Raw genomic sequence first — 21,334 nt, forward strand, 5'->3', positions numbered from 1 at the left:
TGATAAGGTAATTCATTTTTTTAAAGATAATAAAATTTTAGCAATATTTAAGTTTTTTTGTCTTTAATCCTGTCCTTAATCTTGCCAAAGGTAATAAAAATATTTACTTAACTAGTTATAAACTAGTCTCATAATTAATAGTTTTATTATTATATCTGTCTATAAAAAAATGTATATATAATAAAGGAAGACAGAAAATTGAGTCTGAATATTTTAATATGATTTTTATTAAAATGGAAAAATATAAATATATGCAAAAAATTATATGAAATTAGAATATTTTGTCTCGTATTTTTTATTTTAAAACGAACATCATTAAGCATATATAATATGCAAAATTTATTTTTTCTATCCCATCACTTCTCCGTAAAGCCAATGCCAGATTATATGCGATTGAAAATTGTGTCTAGCATTAGTTTTAGAGATAAACTGATTATATATAGTATACTATAATAGTAATAATATATACTATAATAGTAATAATACTAACAAAATAAATTTATAAAACGAGTAAAGCTATAATGTGTCTACAATATATGCTCAAACAATATGGCACAATAAAATAATCTAATTCTTTTTTAATGATTAACTCTTCAATTTTTGCTAATATATTTAATGAGATATCTGTAGTATAATTTTTCATAACATATTTTCTTTTTTATATTGGAACCCAAATAATATGTGCAGACACGATTTATAATCAATTTTATTTTTTACTATTTTATATAAGCTGGAGGCTCTACTACGTATAAAATCATTTAGTGATAAAAATATAATATGAATACTTCAATCGATAAATTATCTAATATTAATATTATTTTCATTTTTAGCTGATTGTATATTAGATATTTTATCAGTGAAAGTATTTATACTTTGTTATTTTTATTTATAACAACCTTTATTTAGTTGAAACAACATATAGCGAATAGAATTCTTCTAGTGAGAATTTTCTCACGTATTTAATTAGAAAAAATAGTTATGAATTATCCTCCAAAAATGATTATTAATTATCGTTATTTCTGAATAAATTTGTGTATTATAAAAATCATTTTAAAAGGGTCAGAACTTTTTTTACTACTCAATATAACAACTCAGTATAATATTTGAGTATGATGTTGTAAGTTCATGATAAACTGGGTTCTGGTCCAACACCGTCTGCAAGTCTGTACACGAGTGAAGCTACTTCCATAGCTAATTTGTTAACATCTGACGAACTCTCACATTCCGCATAAACGCGGACGATATCTTCAGTTCCAGAAGGTCTGAAAAGAAAATCAGTTAATCTATTATGATAATTTTTATGTTTAAGATTTTTCAATAAGCTTCTGATGAATGAAAACTACTTCAAAGCCTCACTAAAACTTTTATATCAAAAGACATACCTAACGAAAGCTCGACCTCTTGAATATTTCAAGACGATCTTGTCAATCTCTTCTTGTAAGCAAACAGGAGTCAAGCAATGTCTTTCTGCATTCGTTGTTGTTATAATATTTCTATCCTTCACTCTGACTTTGAGCTGCTTATTCGGAAGATCGTTGTAACTTTTTTCCCACTCGATAACATTCCAGCCCTTGGCGTGTAATATAGTCTCGACTAGTAACATATCGCTCAACGCATCGCCAACCGTTTCGTTTATTAAATCGATTACATCCCTCAGCTTTGAAGAGGCCACTCTTTGTGTCGTTGAAAGCATTTCGTTCTTAATTTGGTTCTTGATAGCTTCTTTAGTAGTATTTTTGAAGATTACGGTTCCATGTCCGTTTGCCTCGAAATAGACTCCAATATCAAATTCCAGCGCTTTCTTGTGCAGATGCTTCACACCAGTTGGCACACACGCCACTGGAACTTTCAAGATATTCGAAATATAATCGGTTGAACCACCGTTGGCATATGCGGTTTGCACCAAGCCTAATTGTAAGGATAAACCACTCGTTTCCAATAATTCCTTGAAGTAAGCGGCCACTAGCGTTGCTATTCGATCCCCGTCCAAAAGATGAAATTTATTATTTCCATCTATGTAAAAATACACCACTCTATCAGCGTCTCCGTCTATGCTGACGTATCTAACACTCTTCTCGGATGGGATATTCAGAGGCAACGTCTGTTGTACTTTAACATAATCCGCGCCACACATATGATTCAAGTCCCCGCTTCCGTCGTTAAATAACTTGATATCCAATACATCCTTCAGGTATCTCTGAAACTCTCTCGCCGCGATAGCACCCACGCCATTTGCAGCATCCAATTGCAATTCGCTTATGTACTTTCCATTATTTATCTCAGTGCCTCGTATGCTTTTGAATACTGCTGCTAGCTTCGAATAATAACCCTGCAGCGTGGGATCGCCGTAAGCGCCATCAGTATTCGTGCATACCACGATATAGTGTAGCTGCGGAGTTGTGACCAATCCTAAATCTATAACATGGCCATTTAATGCTTTGATTCCTGCTAATGCAGCTTTCAACAGGATGGGACTGCTTTTACGGGTATCTCTTCCTATTATCACCGTGGCTGGTACCGATAAATCAATATTTTCCTTGGTAGATATATGTACCAACATTGATATTAAATCACTGTCCAGTGTATTAGCTAGATTTGTCGCTATCATTTCCCAAGAAACTTCGAGCATTTCGCCAGCTGAGTCGATAAGCTTGATGCCATTATCAGGTTCTAAATTATGACTCGCAGTAATCATTAGACCTATGGCGGCTGTAAGAAATTTATTTACCAAGAAAAATTTAAACAAACTTAAAATTTCAATGTTATATTATAGAATGGACGGTTGCTTAGCACAAGTTTCAGTTGCTATTATGTTGCTGTCACACAAAAATAGTATCAGGCATTATCTGATCTGCCTTGACCGAATATAGCTCTCTTCGTTTATTTGTGCTGTAGCATTAATTGCCATAAAATTGCCATAATCTGTTTGTAAGAGAGCAAGTGAGTGTTGCCAGCAAGTCAACCGTCAATGGCAATAAAAATAGGTAATCTATTAAAATCAGAAGCTGCTTTCTTCAATATTAAAGGCAATTTGAACAAAGCAATATCAAGCAAATTAACAGCAACTTGTGGGCATTTTGTTATTTGGATACATATTACACTATGTCTTTACCTTTCTTTGCTTTAGATCGTAACACAGCTAAAAGGCCCATTCTGTATAAAACATGCTCCAAGATATCCGACCTAAAATTGATACATATTATAATTGATATATCAAATTATCTTAACATACGAGACATTTTGTACAGCTTGTATTAGAATCAAAGAATGAAGTAAATAAAGAATATTTTGCAAAATTCAGCAAAAGATTTTGATAAATTAAGTAATAGTATATTATTTTAAAAAAGATGGACTCAACAAGTATCAATGATTTAAAAAATCGCGCTTACTTTGTTCTAAAGCCAGCAGTTCCATATTCGATATGTCCGTCATTTTTCCGACTGTATTCCGAGTTCACAACATTGTTAAAATAATTTGATTTCATTGTGTATCGATACGCTTTAATAGGAGACGAGATTGACATTAGAGTGACAGTTCCACGTGAGAATGTCGAGTACTTGCCATATGGCGAATATTCATGTATTCATCCAACGTGCTCCAACATACTATTTTGTACTTTATTTTAATTTTAAATAAATTATCTTTGTAGCTGCACTACGTAACACTTTCTGCATTTAAAATAAGATAGACATACATATGATATATGTTAAAGGGAAAAAGATAAACGTTCATCAATAAGAGAAAGAAATCTAAAATGAATCATAACCATAACTAAACAATTCACTATCCCGCCATCGTCGCTAAATGCGTTGCGCACTGTACAGTGGCGCTCAAGCGTTACAATTCGGTACTTCAATATGAGGTCGAGACGCACCACGCATGCACTAGATTCGTGCTTCAGATCTAAAATCTTAAATACTCTAGATATATACTTTTTCAATGATTTTTGCATATATAGAACGTGTGAAAATTATTAAATTGTTTATTAGTCCGCTATAATTGTTTATTAGGTCCACATTTTAAATAATAAATTAATTGATATGAGAAATCTTGGGATCTGTGCTGTATACCAGAAATTAGTTTTCCGGATATTAATTATCGACCTTCCATTTCTCTTTTTTCACAATTATGTATAAATTAAAGATTAAATAAGGCTAAATTAATATACTTATTAACGAAATAATTTAAAGTAAGTTTGACATCAGTATGATGTATATTTTAATTTTTGAGAATTACGAAATCATATACATTATGTTATAGTTAACAATTAAATCTTTTATATATATATATATATATATATATATAATATATATTAAATATATATATGTATATATATGTATATAGTTAAAGTAACGTACTTTGTAATTAAAAAATATATATATAATATATATTATAATAATTTAAAATACTGTTTGAATTTTGCAGTTACGTTTAATTTTTTATAATTACATTCTAGAAATATTGAATATTAAACATCGCATATTCGCCTCTCCATTTCTTCCGCTTTTCATTCTTCTACTCTTCAGAATGCTTCAAATTTATGTATTATCACATACATCATTTTCTGCTGCAATTTAATATTGCATATAGTTTGAAATGCCTAGTAGAGCATAATTAATTTATTGGCGCAATATTGTCCAACATATTTCCAATGCATGCCAATGTTTATAAACCGATGTTTATCTCACCAATGAATTATGCTACTCGGGTTCAAAGAACCTTGCTTTACTGGGGGAGACATCGCGGAGCAAAGCATACCGATCAGTCTTCTCTGAGTGGTCGGTGCGCCTACGTCTCCTGTGAAAAACACGAGCGTGATGACCAACAATAATAAGTACAATTCATCTGTCGAAATCGGCACTGCGACGAATAGCGAGAACACCAGACAATTCATCAAGAAAGAAACGCTGCGAAAAATCAAATCGATCGGCGGTCATGTGGGGCTACTGATCATCCTAATGCTTTACACTGCGATCGGCGGACTGGTAAGATGAAGACGATATTATCTTGATATTACGATTGAAGTTTACTTTCTTGATAATAAAACCTTGTATATCAAACCCATAATAATAGAAATCGCACCGAAATCTCGGATGGAGAAAGAATTAATAATCAAATTTAAACAATTTGATCAATGTAATTAATTAATTCTTTCTCTGTCCGAGATTTTAGAACGATTTGCAGCATAAAATTTAAGATAGACATAATAAATAAGATTCAATGATAATCTTGTTGGTTACGAGTTTTTCTTAAAATTGATGATTATTCATAAAAGTGAAGATTAATTTTATCCATCAAATGCTAACTAATAAACATACGCAGAAAGAATAGTTTTGTTGAAATATCTAAAAATTTAACTACATACAGATCTGAAAATAATTTTATTGGTCCATTGAAATATTTGTGTAGAAAATTTCACCATGATGAGCAAAGCTGCAAAAAAGATTTTAATATTCTAGCGATCAGTATCTTACATAATTATTTTGGTAGCTCAACAAAATTTATTTATTTTCAGATCTATATATATTTTTAGTAACATTTTTTTTAGATATTTCAGCAAAACCATTCTTTATGTGTAATTATTAGTTATAATTAATATAACTAATAATATAATTGTAATATATACAACATTAACAATTATATAACACAGTTACATTGTTGAGTAGAAAATTATATAGATAATTATAATTATATATAGTAGATAATTATAATTATATTATAATTATATTAATTTTGATTGATATTTACTGGATATCAGATGTTTTTTTCTGTAACAAATGGATTTAAAGAGAATTAAAATAACCGCGTGAACAATCCGTTTATTTTTCGCTTTCCGAATTCCTCGTCTATTCGCGTCCGATTGATCGCGATTGCAGGCACACAAATCAACTATTTCCGTTCAATTTCAATTTTGGGGAAAACTTGTCGGGTTAAAACGCACGACAAAACGATCGAAGAAGAGAGCGAAATGCCGCCAATAATATTTCAAATCTACAAAGTCATATGCATGGATTTTCATTTGAGAAACGAGATTTCTAGCGTGGAGTTAAATGTATTCGATGTTCCATAAATATTTACATTCTATACAATAACGAACGGACTTATAGCCCACCGAATCGTACCTTTATTTTTAGCGGCGAACCAATCGCGCGGTTTTGGTTGGAAATATATTACTACTGACGCCTTCAATGAAGTTCGGTAAAAATATCAGTGCGTTGAAATTCACGATGATCATGATTTTTTAAGTGTGCCATAAAACGGCTGCGGAAATATATTTCCTAAACAATATTGCTTCTCAATGAACTCGATTCATTTATGTCCGCCAATTCTCATCTCTATATGAATGGCTTAAAAGATGATAATTGCAACGTACATAGCAAAATTAACAAATATTAATTAAAAAATTAATTATTCATGGTAACTGTTGAAATGATTAATAAACAAATCAATGCTTTCTTTGAAATAATTTGTTTCCAATCGAAAATAATATTTCTAGGCTTCTTTAAAAAGAAACGAATATTTTATGTTGTATAATCTTCAACAATTAGTAGTTACTTTCAGCACGTTTTAATAACGACATACGCATGTCAGTAAATCAACGATCCTTGTAAACAGTGCAGATAGATGTGCATTTGCTCGATAAATACGCACATATCGACTGGTTTATTCTCATTAGCCTGAAATAGTACTCGAGATTCAAGAGGTACTTACTTAGGTTTAAAGATTTTATCGATTTATTATTGACTTCAATCAATCATTAACGCGATATCGCTAATAAAGGAAGATTTAATATGCCTTTATAATATCTTCAATTTAATACGTTAATCTCATAATGGCGAAATTTTTGAAACACTTATAAAAAATAAGTACTATTTAATTTAAAATTTTGAATGACATAATAGTATTAAATGACATAATAGTATTAAATAATAATGTTAAATAAAAAATATTATATATTAATATTAATAAATATTATATAAATAAAATAATATTAAATAAAAAATATGCTAACACTTTTTAAAATATAGTCTTATTTAATCATTTTACACAATACGCTACTTAACTTCCTTTAGGATATAATTTTATTTAATTATTGACTTAAACATTTAGAAACAATAATGATCGTTCAGTATAATTGTTATCTTAAGCAATTTAGATTTATGCGCTTCAAGATATAATTTATATATCAAAATTATTTCATAAAATTTTTTATTTTAAATATGTTTCCAGGTTTTCCGGCAGATCGAACTTCCGGCGGAGCTCAGACGACTCGAGCGTTTACGCGCAAGATTACGTATGCAACGATATCGCTTTGTGGAGACAATTTCCAACAGCACGGACATTTTTAATCTGCATACCTTGGTAAGAAATTAACGACATCGAAATATGAATATTCCTTCACGATACTTGGTATCTTTCAGGTAAACGTGAAATTGCGCATCTATGAAGAAGCGGTTCAGGAAGCAGCGGAGGCAGGTCTCCTGATCAGCTTCGTGACAGATATCATTAATCGTCCTGATTTTTCTGAATTGGAACTATCACCCATCGTGACAGAGAGATGGAACGTTCTCCAGGCAATTTTCTTCGCCAGTACGGTCCTCACAACAATCGGTATCTAGTTCTAATTATCACCGAAGATTTTATTGAAAAATTTATTATAATATATGGAATCAATAATTATTTTTTCTTTCTCGCAAAGAAAAAATCATCTTGTATTAAAATTCCGTCATCTCTAAAATTAGATAAAGTTGAAAACTTCGACAATATTTTGTTGCCTTTATATAAAAATCTAATACTGATCAATTTAATACTAAAGATAGTAATTAATTATTTATTTGGAGTACTAAACAATAATACTTTTAATATTTAAAATAAATAAATAGAATTAATTACTGATGTCTTTTAGTATTAAATTAGCGAATATTAGATTTAAGGAGATATCAATTTATTTTAACCAATGTTGTTTAATTTTAATTTTGGTTCAACTTATTCTTATAATTTTTAGAACTAAAAAGATGAAGAGTAAGTTGTATCGAAATTAAAATTAATCTACATTGATAGAAACGAAGTTTCTATTAGTTTTACGATGATTTACATTTGCAGGATATGGCAATGTTGTGCCCTCGACCAACTGGGGAAAAATTTTCTGCATCTTTTTCGCTTTCGTCGGTATACCTCTCACCTTGATAGTGATCGCAGATTGGGGAAAACTATTCGCAAACGCAATAGTGTACATCGGGTTGATGGTGAAGTCGAAACTTCCGTTTCTCGCGAAGCTTTCGTTCATCCCGACGAATGTAACTGGTCGACGGTCACTAGGTGAGTTTAATTAATCGTAATTGATTTAGATAAAATAAATAAAGAAGTTAAATACGATTGAAGTTAGATCTTGGTACTTAATAATAATAATATTTATATGTAAATATATACAAATACATTTTTTAATTAATTTAGTCGATTTCTGATCTAATGATCTTTTTTTCTAGGTGCTTGTGCCACCATTATGCTACTCTTCCTTTACCTCGCCTGCGGAGCTGGAATGTTTATGTTGTGGGAGGACGATTGGGATTTTTTTGATGGATTTTACTTCTGTTTCGTGACCATGACCACCATAGGTTTTGGCGATCTCGTCCCAAGTAAATAAAAAATAAAAATCTCCTGTATCTCCAGAATCTCGATGAAAGTAGATAATTGGCTAATATTTATTTGCGCTAAATTTAATGTAGTTATTTTTACATATTGTCTGTTAATCTTATTCAGAGAAGCCGAAGTACACTTTATTGTGCACTTTGTACATCTTGGTCGGCTTGGCGCTGACTAGCACCATCATCGAGCTCGTCAGAAGACAGTACGCTCAGTCTTGGAGAAGACTACAAAGACTGAGCGGTCCATTGGCTGAGGCTCTCAGGAAATTAGGTGAACAAGCAGGCGGCGATATGTCGGCGTTACACTCTGATATACGGTATATATCTTTCTTTATTATTTCTTCTACAATTAGCTACAGAGAAATTTTAATAAATGATTTTCCTTATTGATATTTTCCAAGAAATCGTTAGAAGAAGATTAACAATAAAATGCCAATTTTAGAAAAGTACTGACGGTCATATCTATGCCACGACTAAAATGGTCCGCGTCCATAGACCGGAGCATCACAAAGGATCAGAACTGGGAAGAAGCAGTGGAGGCGGTATTGCGCGACATCGCAGTATCTGGAATGGCGTCGCCACCCAAGAAGTCGATCGTACAAATCGTCGTTTACGAGTCTAGTGTTTAGTTTGTTGTTTAACGCTTGGAGGAAAGAATCGTCGCGTTAAGCTACGTTTACACCCTAAATTTAAAATAAGACCTATACTCCAAATAGGTCTTTTACTGTAAATACTTAATGAGTGATCGTTTTAAGTTAGGCTTCGTTTGAAACTATTATAGTTCAAATCGCTTACAATTGATTGAATGGGTTATATCCATTTTGACAATAATTACAGCGTCGTTCATCCTTATCCATAAATATAGAATAGAATATATTTGTGCCTTCATCGAAACAACTAGTTTATCTAACGTTTATTCGCGCTTTCTTTTTTTCGGATCTTTAGGTTTCCAGATATATCTACGAAAGACGCCATAAAAACATCACAATCATAAAGATGTTTCTTAGGACATATATACTGTCTAAAAAAATATCTAAAAGACACCATAAACGTCTTCTAGACATTGCATGTTATCTAAATTTGTTTTCTCTATAGCTCTACTAAAACTTTCTATATCGCTTTTGTCAAACTTCAAATGTATATCTATTTTTAAGTACAACAGTTCAGTTATAAAGAACAGACCTTTTTACGTATAATATGTTTTACTTTAATCTTTGTATTTCGCGCGCGTTGCTGCCACAAACATTGATGCGTCGCGGTCGATGAAAAGCATCGAGAAGCGCATGAAGGGACTGCGTCTCCGATCGACGCGACGTGGAGTACCCGGGATAACGAGGAGACGGGTTGCCTCGTGTATCGCCGGTCTGCTAACCAGCTAAATTTAGAAGTCGTGGACGACGCGCAGACCTCGACCTTTCTCGGCCGTGTCGTCCTTCGTCATCGCGGGCCGCGTCGAATTCAAGGTGTCCGGCCGGAGCGATGGCGGATTCCGAGACGTCGCAGGCCGAGATCAGCGAGAGACCCTCGGCTATCGTGCGCATCGCATATCATGTGCGTATAACGATAGCTTTTCAGATTGATTACAATCACCGTTTCATATGACGATGTTTATTTAATAATTCGTCTTTCCAATTTTCATTATCGACGACTTGCGGACGACGTTCGGAGTGCGATGTTGCGGAAAGTTATTCCCGCTGGAGAATTTTCCGTGATTCGCCGCAGTACCACAGGCATTGTCAATATTACGATATTAATCAAAGTGTTAGTTGCAACCTCCGACCGCGAGTTGTCACAATTTTCCGAGTTAACGTCACTGAGATCATATGCGAAATGGCGTAATTTTAACATCCATTTATTATTCGAGACGTGAAAAACCTTATTTGATGTGATCGAAATATACAGCGAAAGAAATCCAACCGGTCGACGCGAGATCGACGACGAATTGTCACAGCTATTTCGAGCTCAAATTAATCACGTGACTTATGTCTATTTCTATCAATACGGATTAACTTTATTCTCGGTTACTTTTTATATTTTTGCACATAATTTATTATTATTAAGTACCAGAATCCTCTTTGTGATCGAAAATAAGATTATTTCTCTTAATTGCTTTATTCTTATAAGTGTTACTTATAATTGTATATTTTTCTAGTTCTAAGTAAAAAGTAAAGAGTAAATTAAATCGAGATTAAAGTTAATTTACTTCGATGAAAATAACTTTGACCAAATTTCGATTGATTTAATTGCCGATTGTTGAAGTTTAATACAATAAAAAATATTTAAAAAACCAATATATATATATATTAAAATACACAAAATATATATTAAAATACACATTCATTAAAATAAGATTTTATTTTTAATCTTATACATATACATAATTATATGTAAAATTTTATCTTAAAATATAACACCAGAATTGTAAACTATTTCTGAGATAATAAGACTTAAGGAATAATCTCTCTCTCATCTGTGTGATTCTTACATTCCAAGCAGCGAGAAAATAAAAATCAGTCGCAGTAGTTTTCTTTATCTAAGCAGATAATTTATATAAAAAAAAATGTTTAGTTGAAATATTTTTTACAGTACATAAAAACATTAAATAAATAAATTAAACTTCCCATCGAAATATCTCGCATAAAAATGGTATTTTGAACTATATATAGTAAGAAAACGTTTAATAGATGTCATAAATTTCTTATAAACGTTTTTATAAATTTATTAAATAGTTTAAGAAACGTATCAAATTTTAAACGTTTATTTGTCGGTTTATATTACAGCTCACATTTACTTCTAACATTTATTAACTGATCTTGAATATAATTATACTGTTGTTTGAATACTGATCGAGAATTTATACGTATAGTTTTTCTTATTTCTCTTTATTTTTTTTTTTAGAAAGGAATAAATTTCAAATATTAATAAATTATAGAACAGTAACATATAATAAGTAATCGTGAATTTGATTGGGATGGAAAAACACTCCGGGTAATCGTTTATGCAAAAAGAACTAGGGGACTATTCCAGAGTTAATTCTGTCTATGCAACACGCTATGTAACACCTTCTCATATCTTTCGTGTCGTTTTATCCCGCAGCAATTGAGCGTCATGTGCGGCATACACGATCCCACCATACCGAGCATCGCACCCGCGAATTCCGGCGACGCGGACGTTCGTGGCATGATGTGCACACGTCGTCTGCTGGGTTTGCCGGTGTTCGCCACGGTGACTTCGACGTTCTGCGGCGCGTACAAAGCCGTGCGAGGTTCCCACGAGTCGGTCGCTACGATACTAGGCCACGCAGAGAACGGGATGCGCGCGGGCTTGAAGTTCGCCAGCCCCGTCACCAGCAGCATCGCCAGTCTTCTGGAAATGCCACTCAAGATCGTCGACAACGCGGTGTGCGTCGGACTGGACTTCGTGGAGGAGACGGTACCTTCCGTGAAGCTACCACCCGGCGAAATCTACGGGAACATGAAGAACAGCGTCAGGTAATGGCCCAGCTGTCGAGATGCTCGCTGGAGCTCCTTTTATTCGAATTATAATTAATGTCTCTGCATCTTGATCCTTGGATACATAGCATCATGAATCTTGTATACAACAAGCCTATACATTGGAGATAGACGATTGCGAATTAACTTTAAATTAATTAAATTAATTGATTAAATTGGAGATTAAAATTCGCTCAGTAAAATTATTTTAATTTAATTTTAATTACTTTTCCATCAACCTAAACTGTGTTCGTATATTACTTGTCAGTTGTCAGTACAATATAATATACATAACGGAAACTACCAATAGATTTTCAGTCAAGTTTTTTATTAACAGACAATTGGCAATAATATTAGAACATGGTTCTAATATAAAGACAGTGTAATTGTTATAAAGATCGAGTGATAATCAATTATGTACGTATTTTTTGCAATTATATTATTAAAACTATACTGCATGTAAAAAGTTATATTAGGTATTGAAAATCATCTTAAGCCCCTAATCTACAATTTCGTAAACGTAATTATAAATAATTGTAGTTGTAAGAATTGTATCTGATTGATCAATTCTTACAACCACGCGTATGCAATTGTAGAATGGGCTTTACATAAAAAAAACTTATGATATTTATAACAATGTTTATGCTGTCAGGACAATCAATTTTTTAAAGATAAATCAGTATAATACAATTGACAATTATTCCCGATGATTTATTTTTTACGTTGTAGGAGTATATTCACGTCAGCATTAGAAACTCTCAAGCTTCTGTTTGGCGAACCGAAGGATCGAATAGAGGACTTGTCGATTACAAACGAGACCGCACAGGGAATCCGAAAAGTATCTAGCTGAAGACATGATGAGACGTGATTCGCACTCAGGCTTTCGTGGCGTGCATTGTGATGTTTCAAGCCACGATTTCGCACTCCGTGTTTATTCATACCAAAACAAATCTATTTCAGACAATTTGTTTTTTCATTACAGTTTGTAACTCATGTAAGAATTCACGAAATTTTATCTCGTAGAATTCTGTCCTGAAATTAGGCGCGAATTAGAAGTCGTCTAAAACGGATTTCAGCTATAAAACATTCGCCGCGTTCAGAAGAAGTTAGTGCTTAGTAATTAGCATTTGACGCAGATTAAATTATTCTTTTACATTTAGAAAAATAATCCTATCTTAATGAAGAAAATTTTCAACAATTGCAAAATAAATGCATAATTCTGCTGAACGCGGTCATTGCAATATAAAAATATAATTAATTGAACAACACATAATAACACAATCGTCTCGATGATAAGTGATAAAATGTCGTAAAATAAATGGTTGCGTATAGCAGAGAAAACTAATTAGTGAGCACTCAATAATTCTTTAATGATTGATTTTTGCCTTTAATTTCTCTACTGCATTTGAGACCGGTATTCATAATCAGTTCTTCTATTTATATACAAGACTATCTAAAGTCCAGTATCAAGATGTGAATCAACCAATTACAGAGCCGTATTAATATTAGCATAAAATATTACTTAAGATGGTTTTGAAATAAGAACAGATGAATAACGGATGAACAGAATAATCTAAATGTATAATCTTTAAAGAATCTTACAACAATTGTAAAATTGCTTTTTCTGCTGAACGCAGCCAACTGACAAATAAATGAGTCGTCCAGTTAGCGTTTGAATGCGAGATATCTTTGTTATCTTTGTAACAATAGTTATTTTATGTTGTTATTCAAATAAATTTCGTTTTCGTTTTTATATCTCCCTTAGATAGGCACAATTTATGTTGTAAAGTACAGCATCGTGCTGTTTAACGTCGATCACGTATACTCATTCTACTCATAATACTCATTCTCAGACAATCCATAATTCGTAGCAGAATTCAGATTAAAAACTGAGTGAGCTTAAACTCAAATTTAAATTCAAAAAACAACATATGTACGTATCAAACAATCGATATATCGAATTGCGCAGATTGCGATGCTCTTCAATCTCACGATTGAATCACCAATTTTTTCAGCTTTGTGCAGGTCGATAATCACTGACGATCAATTCTAGCAAAATTACATTCCAAAATGTCCTCTCCGAGGAAGAATTTACTGTATATACTATAATACATGTTACAGTTATTATATATTTTAAGTAAAATTTTCTTCATAGAGGACGTTTTGAAATGTTATGAATATCCCAAGCTCCGTCAAAAAGGAGAAATTCCATCTCGGAAGAAACGAGAATGGGATGAATCAAAGGGTTTACACTTTCGATATATCGCTCGATTTATCGCACAGTCACATAATCGATGGCGTCAGGCCGCCATGTTCTATCACGCGTAGCGTAGACGATTACCGCCAATTCTCTACTCGTGGTGTGGTACAACCGCGGTAAGATTAGGTAAGAATTAGAAATTCGCACGCGTCGCTCTAGTAAGAAGTAACGCAAGCGAGCCTAGCGAGCCTAGCGAAAACAGCGGACCGCCATTGAACTGTGTACAGTGAAGAATCTTACGATCGCGTTGGATCGTATCTCGTCCTGACCGGCGATTCGAGGTGATGCTACCCTGATTACGTATCCCCCTCTCACGCGTCGCAATGCCTGACCACTACTGCTTTGTGTGTGCGAGCAACGAGGGTGTCTTCCTGGACGTCACTCCTGATAATCGTAGTACGTTTGGCGACCAGATCAGAACGTGTTTGTCCACCAAGGTAGGATCGGTAAATCAACAGCGCTGCGCAAGACACCTTTTTCCCCCCCGATTTGAGGAACTGTTCGCGTTATTCGACTCCTCGAATATTCGCGCGAATTGGGATCGATCCTTGAAATCTGTGTCTCACATATATGCGCTTCATTCGCCTCTTTTAACGATATGTACCTTCTTATGCTCAACCATCAACTTTTACATCGATATTTGGAAATAAATAGAAAAACCAATTCTATTCACAATTAAAAAATGCAAGAAACGCTATAGAGAAGAACAAACCTACATAGATGGTTATTCGCTCCCCCCGTCCTGAAAAAGGTCAAATCATGGGCGATTTTATCGAGAAAGAAAAATATTCGTTAGAATTTCGATACGCGAGAGGTGATCGCGATCGAAAGATTTCCATCGGGAGATTGCTGCTCCGAATTTAGGTTAGAATCATACCGGTTTATAGGTTAAATTCGGACTTGAGACTTTTTGTCAAAACTCGTCCGGAGTTGCGGCGATGAATGTAGCTTTTTTTCCGTGCAAATATAATGAAGGAAATTGATGCCTTCGGATCATTTTTTTTTTTTCAATTTAGCGAAACGCGTTTCGCGCATCATGATTAACTTAATTACGCGTGCCATCGGGAAGCAACACGTCGCGCCATCTGTGAGCGGGACCCGTAATCTGCGCTCGTCGAAACAGGAAACAAAGGGGAAGAGAGTGAGAGACGGTCTGTCTACTACGCCGTAACAAATAGTTCCGAAGTTTTGGTCGGAAGTCGGAATATCGCGAGGGATGGCGGGGTTGCAAGTGATTGCGTGACGGGCCATATGACTTGCATGCGTTTTGATTTTTTTTTATTCGACAAGCCGAATAAACAATACTTTCTTTGCAAAAAAAAAAGGGAGAGATAACGTGGAGCGTGTCCATCTAGTATCCATCTCGTATTTCGTTTTACCGACATTTTGCGGAACGTACGTGCGTAATGTGTATGCGTTATGTGTGTATGTATATAAAAATATGTACATAGTGTATGATGAAGTTCTTTACTCAGTTTGATCTCCTGGCCGACTCGCAATTCTGTATTTATATTTATTTATGTCGCCAATTTTCGGACAAATTTGACTCGAATATTTTTGGATAACTGTACAACTGGATATTATCGTGTTGTGTCATTTTTATTGCATTTACTTGAATCTTATTAAATCCGACTATTGGTTCATTTGTTGATAAAAGTTTCGAACATGTGTGTATCATAGAACGATTCAGATTTTTGTTTTCTTTCATTCGTAACGAAAGAAAGATGATTTAAAATTAAGAATGATAATTGGCCAATTTCAGAATAATTGTCTCTCAAATTTATAACCTGTTCTATTGTCTTAGATTAACGAGAGCATCGATTTGTCGAACAAGATATGTTACAAATGCGCGTATGAATTAGATCAGTGCACTAAGTTTGTACAAAGGTATAGGAACTCGCACAAGGTGCCGGAGCCGAAAATTGAAACATCAATGCGATGTTGCTTCCTGTGCTACGAATTAGTAGAAAGTAACCGTATCTTCGACATTAGCAAGGACAAGAGTGTATTTAATCCTTTACGGAAAATCCGCAGCATTTTCAACGATGATGTAAGTTAAATTGCTCCTCTTTATCACAAGAAAATAATGTAACTAGTTGTTAGTTGTATACATTTTAAATATTCTGTTCTTGCAGATTAACAAGAAAAACAATTCGTGGTTAATATGCCTAACATGTCGATATAACTTGGATGTTTTATATGATCTAAAAAGGATATATCAAGATTCATTCAACAATTTAAAGGCTCTGATTAATGAAGAGATAAACTATTCAAATTATCCAAAGGTAATAACAAATTATTGCGAATTTTAATGAATTATATACATAGTCAGACAATAATTGTTTCTATTTGTAGATTTAACTTTAGTCGTAGTTTAACTTTTTTTTCATCTTTTTCTTGTTCTAAGAATTAGAAAAGGATAAAGAGTAAATTAAACCAAGATTAAACTTAATCTATATTGATAAAAATTAACATAAGGGCCTCTTGTACTAATCTCCAGTTAAGGTAACTAATAGTTAGCTTGCCGCAATGCCAACAGTTATGTCCTATTTCTATCAATGTAAATTATTCTCGATTTATTTATTTTTTACCTTTTTTTAATCCTAAGAATCAGAAGAAGACATTCAGTAAGTTAAAATTAATCTACACTGGTAGAAGTAGAATTTTATTAGAGAAAGAGGAGAGAAAATAGAGAGTGATACATTGAATTGTTGGCACTATTACGAGTTAATAGTTTATTGTCTTAACTGAGATGAAAAAAGCCTTAACTCTAATTATACACTTTTTTCCTTGATATACATACTTCGGACTCCATCCATATTTGTTACTATAATTTTCAAAAATGGACATTTCAATCAATTTTTTTTTTTCAATCTATGGAGAATCGATTAAGAAATAAGTCCATAATATAAAAGTCCATAATATAAAAGTTAATAGAATTAAGGAACTTCGAGATGTGTAGGTTCAAAGTAAAAGTTCAGTTCGGAAGCACGAAAAAAATCTTGATTTAGCAAATTACTCTAGGGTTTCTGCTCCAGTGTATATAGCTAGGATTAACATATAATAGGCTAATTTTTTCCTCTCATATTAGCTCTGCAACCTGTTATCATTGGCCATTTTAAATCTTAATCCCTTCTCCATCTCTACTGATGAAGTTCTGTGTTCTTTCAGAATAGCAGTTAAAAATGTTAAAACATATTTGTGTTATTTGTAATAAAAGTAAAATTTAGATTTTGAGATAAAAAATGGTTAGTGATAACAGTCTGCAAGATAAGTAATATAAAAGAAAAATAATATAAAAGAAAAATAAGTCACTTTTATTGTATCTATATATTTCATGTACCTATATATTCTTATTTCTTGTTATGTGTATATTTTGCGTTGATTTGTTTATTTTCAATTATATTAATATTCATTTATATTAATATTTATAATTATTTTATTGCAGATACACACAGATGTTGTAAATCGCAAAACGACCATTACCACGTTTCCAGATATTACATTTTATGGTTCAATAAATTCTGATAGCGATAGTAACGAGGACATGGCACGTGGTAAGCGGCACATTAAAGGACGTAAGGCACGGAGTAACATACAAATGAAACCACGAAACAACAAATCGAAAGTCAGGAGTTGCGACAAGTGTCATAATACTGTTGCAAACGATATCGACATGTACAGATTTTATCACACGGGTCTAACGGTTTGCAAAAATTGTTGGATAACGATGGATCCGAGTATTGCTAAGTCACAGCGACGATCTCGCCAGAATCAATTCAAGACAGAAACGAAATTATGCGCGGTTTTTTTGAAAGATGTATTGAGCCAATCACTTAAGAAAGAGGAGAAAGATGAAACACATGAAATAGAGAAAAACAAAACATGCGAGACGGAGAAAGGCGAAACACACGAAACAGAGAAACACGAAACATGCGAGCCGAAAAAAGACAAAATACGCGAAACGGAAAAAGACAAAACACGCGAGACGATGAAAGACAAAGCATGCGAAATGGAGAAAAATGAGATACACAATACAGAAAAAGATAAGGCACACGAAAAGGAAAAAGATAAGGATGATAATGCATCGTTCGTTAATTCTCAGGAAGAAGCAAAATATTCCGAAGACAGTAGTTCTTTGAGTATCTCACCTAAAATGAGGAATCATATAATTAATGGTAAAGCAAGACGAGGAAAGAAACGGAAAATTGGTGGCATAGTGAGGTCGAGAAGTGATGTCGAACGTACACCATCGAAAGTGACAAGAGTCAGTGAACACACGAACACGAACGAGGAGAAATCACCAAAAATGACAATTGATACAGAACAACAGCTCAGTACTCAGTTGATGAAAACGCGAGGACGTAAAAGAATAGATAATAGGAGTTCGGATTCTGAAAGTTCTCAAAAGCAAAAAGCGTCTGTTGATGCAGAGCAACAGTCCAGTACTCAACAGACGAAAAAGCGAGGACGTAAAAGACTAATAGATAATAGGAGTTCAGATTCTGACAGTCCTCAGAAGCAAAAAATTTCAGTTGATGCAGAACAACAGTCCAACGCACATTTGACGAAAACGCGGGGACGTAAAAGAATAATGGATAATAGGAGTTCTGATTCTGAAGATTCTCAAAAACAAAAAGAGACAGATAAAATTAAATTAAATGAGAGTGTAAATAATACAAAGAAAAAACAGAAAATTAAAGGGACAACCTCAAGTGCGCGTTCTGACTCTAGCGACGAGATATCCATTGAAGAAGATAAGAGTTTAAAAAATAGACTAAAAGCTACGAGTTCATCGACTGCACCTACAAAAAAAGAACAAGAAAGCAATATCCGCAGTAGGACAAGATCATCTTCTATGTCCAGCACAGAAATGACATCGACGGAATTTAAAAGCCCGAAATCTCTGTCACAGTCAGAAGTTAAAACTGAATACACTTGCGACAAATGTAATAAGAAATTTGACTCTAAATTATCCAGTGCGAAACATAAATTGACACATCTCAAGCAAGCTGCATTGAAACTAGAAAAAATAACTGTTGCGAATATTAAAGTGAAACAGGAAACAGATCTCATTTCACAAGATGAGATTTCCGAAGAAACGATGTCACGTTCCGATAGAACATCCGTCGACAAATGTACTGATGATTCGGAGGACGCCATTGTCAATATCGAAGACAATACTAATGACGAGCCTTGCAGTTTAGGTGATACAAAAAATGCAAAGGAAAAAATGGAGGAAAAGAAAAGTGTCGAAAGTGACACAGACGAAAAACCGGACATAGCGATGAATGAATCGCGCTTAGAAGAAGAATCTATAAATGATGAAAAAACAAAATCTGAAAAATGTGAAAATTCAGTTATCCCGGATAATAGAGTAATAGAGGATGATGAAGGTAAATCGAATAAAAATGTAAAGGATGAATATACAACGAAGAAAGAGGATAAGACATCAGACAGAGATAATGACAAATTTGAAGACAATGACGCACAGGAGGCTACTATTGTTATATTGGAAGATCATAAGAACATGGAAAATGAAAATGAAGAAGAAGACAAAAATGTAGAAATAAAAAATGACACGGAAGTTTCTTCCACGGAAAAAGAAAATATTATTAATGAATGTAATAAAGATAATGAGGAAGTAACGAGCGATAATGAAATGACTAGCTTATCAATTTTATCAAATAATAGAACAAAAGATAACAAGGATCAAGACGAAAATTTCGAAAATAACTTAGAAAATAACTTCATAGATGATGATAGAGAAATAATAGAAAAACCAGAAATACAAAGCGACTTAATAGATGAATCTTCGAAGATACATATAGAAGAGTCAGAAGAAAATCTTCCAGAAATTTTGCCGATTGATGAAACAGAAACATTAAATGAAAAAAATGATTTAGATGACATAATAGCTATAGATGAAGAGATTAAACAATTGCAACAACAACAAAAGTCCAATGAAGAAAATACAGAAGTCGAAATTATTGCAGATATTGATGAATCTAATAGTGTAAGAGATATGCCAGATCTTTTAAATGGCGAAACACACGACGAAGTGATGGGAGACGTTGAAGATATTACAATAAACAGCGATGACGGTACGAAAAAAGAGATAGAAGACACAGTCCAAACAGATAAACACAGGAAATTAGAAGAAGAGCTAAAGGAGCTCGAGGAGTTGGTAGTCGAGAGTAATGCAATGAATAATAAGTACGAAGTACAGGAAGATTCAACGTATGTCCCGGATAATAGCTCTGCGGATGCGGCAACCGAGATATTGAAGGAAGTATTTGATCTTGCTGCTGCTGAAGTTCAGCAGCGAGAAGAGATTATTACAAAGACTTTAGTAGAGGATGTCGGAATGGAAATGGAAACATTGGAGAACATATCACGTGAGATACGCAAGAGTGCCGATATGCCATCCTTGGATCCAATTAGTGTCATGGATATAGACGATGATGGTATTATGTTGAACTAATTGTGCCTGTAGCAAACAATCACCACTGTACATTCGGTCCCGTTTTTATCTGAGAAATGTATCTTCGTCATGTGTGCAATGCGTATCTATTTACAGCTACAGGGAATTTAAATTGATTGAAAGAAAAAGAGCGTAAATCGTCGAATATCTATGGACATATATTTTATCACAAACTTATTCTTCAGCATGCTGAAGTTTTCAAGGTAATTTGCACTTTATATTTCTTACATTAGATGAAAATTGGAGAGACTGCAACGATCGGGCGGTCTTCGGTCAAATTCGCAAAGCTTTCGTTGCTATATTTTAACTTATATTGTTAAGAATAACGTTCGTTAAGTATTAAATATAGGTATCACAATAGCATTCACAATAGGACTTCACACTATTTTTCAAATAACAGAACAGATTAGCTATATATATATAAAGCTGTGCTGTAGAATTTTTGCATTAAATG

At 33.4% G+C, this 21,334-nt stretch overlaps 4 protein-coding genes across 4 annotated transcripts; 3 read left to right on the top strand and 1 right to left on the bottom strand.

Moving 5' to 3' along the window:
* Positions 1 to 1,123: 1,123 nt before the first annotated feature.
* LOC105618246 (phosphoacetylglucosamine mutase) lies at positions 1,124 to 3,484 on the bottom strand. The gene is made up of 4 exons (XM_012199787.1): positions 3,390 to 3,484; positions 3,113 to 3,183; positions 1,383 to 2,709; positions 1,124 to 1,262 (listed from the first exon to the last, which is right to left on the bottom strand). Exons 1-4 carry the CDS (start codon positions 3,482 to 3,484, stop codon positions 1,124 to 1,126), a joined length of 1,632 nt encoding a protein of 543 aa, XP_012055177.1.
* Positions 3,485 to 4,817: 1,333 nt separating this feature from the next.
* On the top strand, positions 4,818 to 9,274 carry LOC105618247 (TWiK family of potassium channels protein 7-like). The gene is made up of 7 exons (XM_012199788.1): positions 4,818 to 4,985; positions 7,231 to 7,362; positions 7,422 to 7,611; positions 8,104 to 8,319; positions 8,487 to 8,636; positions 8,761 to 8,962; positions 9,088 to 9,274. Exons 1-7 carry the CDS (start codon positions 4,818 to 4,820, stop codon positions 9,272 to 9,274), a joined length of 1,245 nt encoding a protein of 414 aa, XP_012055178.1.
* An 850-nt stretch (positions 9,275 to 10,124) lies between these two features.
* LOC105618249 (perilipin-2-like) lies at positions 10,125 to 12,986 on the top strand. Its single transcript, XM_012199789.1, has 3 exons — positions 10,125 to 10,196; positions 11,742 to 12,136; positions 12,866 to 12,986. Exons 1-3 carry the CDS (start codon positions 10,125 to 10,127, stop codon positions 12,984 to 12,986), a joined length of 588 nt encoding a protein of 195 aa, XP_012055179.1.
* A 1,733-nt stretch (positions 12,987 to 14,719) lies between these two features.
* On the top strand, positions 14,720 to 20,880 carry LOC105618250 (dentin sialophosphoprotein-like). Its single transcript, XM_012199790.1, has 4 exons — positions 14,720 to 14,833; positions 16,201 to 16,446; positions 16,532 to 16,681; positions 17,845 to 20,880. Exons 1-4 carry the CDS (start codon positions 14,720 to 14,722, stop codon positions 20,878 to 20,880), a joined length of 3,546 nt encoding a protein of 1,181 aa, XP_012055180.1.
* Positions 20,881 to 21,334: the final 454 nt, after the last annotated feature.

Source organism: Atta cephalotes (assembly GCF_000143395.1).
Source record: "Atta cephalotes unplaced genomic scaffold scaffold00016, whole genome shotgun sequence".
In the NCBI taxonomy this organism is placed as follows: domain Eukaryota; kingdom Metazoa; phylum Arthropoda; class Insecta; order Hymenoptera; family Formicidae; genus Atta; species Atta cephalotes.

Excerpts from the sequence above, each read along its gene's own strand:
- LOC105618247 (XM_012199788.1), top strand. The coding sequence starts at position 4,818 with ATGACCAACAATAATAAGTACAATTCATCTGTCGAAATCGGCACTGCG. Across the intron at positions 4,986-7,230 it reads ACACTGCGATCGGCGGACTG|GTTTTCCGGCAGATCGAACT; the intron begins GTAAGATGAAGA and ends ATATGTTTCCAG. Across the intron at positions 8,320-8,486 it reads AACTGGTCGACGGTCACTAG|GTGCTTGTGCCACCATTATG; the intron begins GTGAGTTTAATT and ends CTTTTTTTCTAG.
- LOC105618250 (XM_012199790.1), top strand. The coding sequence starts at position 14,720 with ATGCCTGACCACTACTGCTTTGTGTGTGCGAGCAACGAGGGTGTCTTC. Across the intron at positions 14,834-16,200 it reads GAACGTGTTTGTCCACCAAG|ATTAACGAGAGCATCGATTT; the intron begins GTAGGATCGGTA and ends CTATTGTCTTAG. Across the intron at positions 16,682-17,844 it reads ACTATTCAAATTATCCAAAG|ATACACACAGATGTTGTAAA; the intron begins GTAATAACAAAT and ends ATTTTATTGCAG.
- LOC105618249 (XM_012199789.1), top strand. The coding sequence starts at position 10,125 with ATGGCGGATTCCGAGACGTCGCAGGCCGAGATCAGCGAGAGACCCTCG. Across the intron at positions 10,197-11,741 it reads TCGTGCGCATCGCATATCAT|CAATTGAGCGTCATGTGCGG; the intron begins GTGCGTATAACG and ends TTTATCCCGCAG. Across the intron at positions 12,137-12,865 it reads AACATGAAGAACAGCGTCAG|GAGTATATTCACGTCAGCAT; the intron begins GTAATGGCCCAG and ends TTTACGTTGTAG.
- LOC105618246 (XM_012199787.1), bottom strand. The coding sequence starts at position 3,484 with ATGAAATCAAATTATTTTAACAATGTTGTGAACTCGGAATACAGTCGG. Across the intron at positions 3,184-3,389 it reads ACTGCTGGCTTTAGAACAAA|GTCGGATATCTTGGAGCATG; the intron begins GTAAGCGCGATT and ends TATCAATTTTAG. Across the intron at positions 1,263-1,382 it reads AGAGGTCGAGCTTTCGTTAG|ACCTTCTGGAACTGAAGATA; the intron begins GTATGTCTTTTG and ends TTTTCTTTTCAG.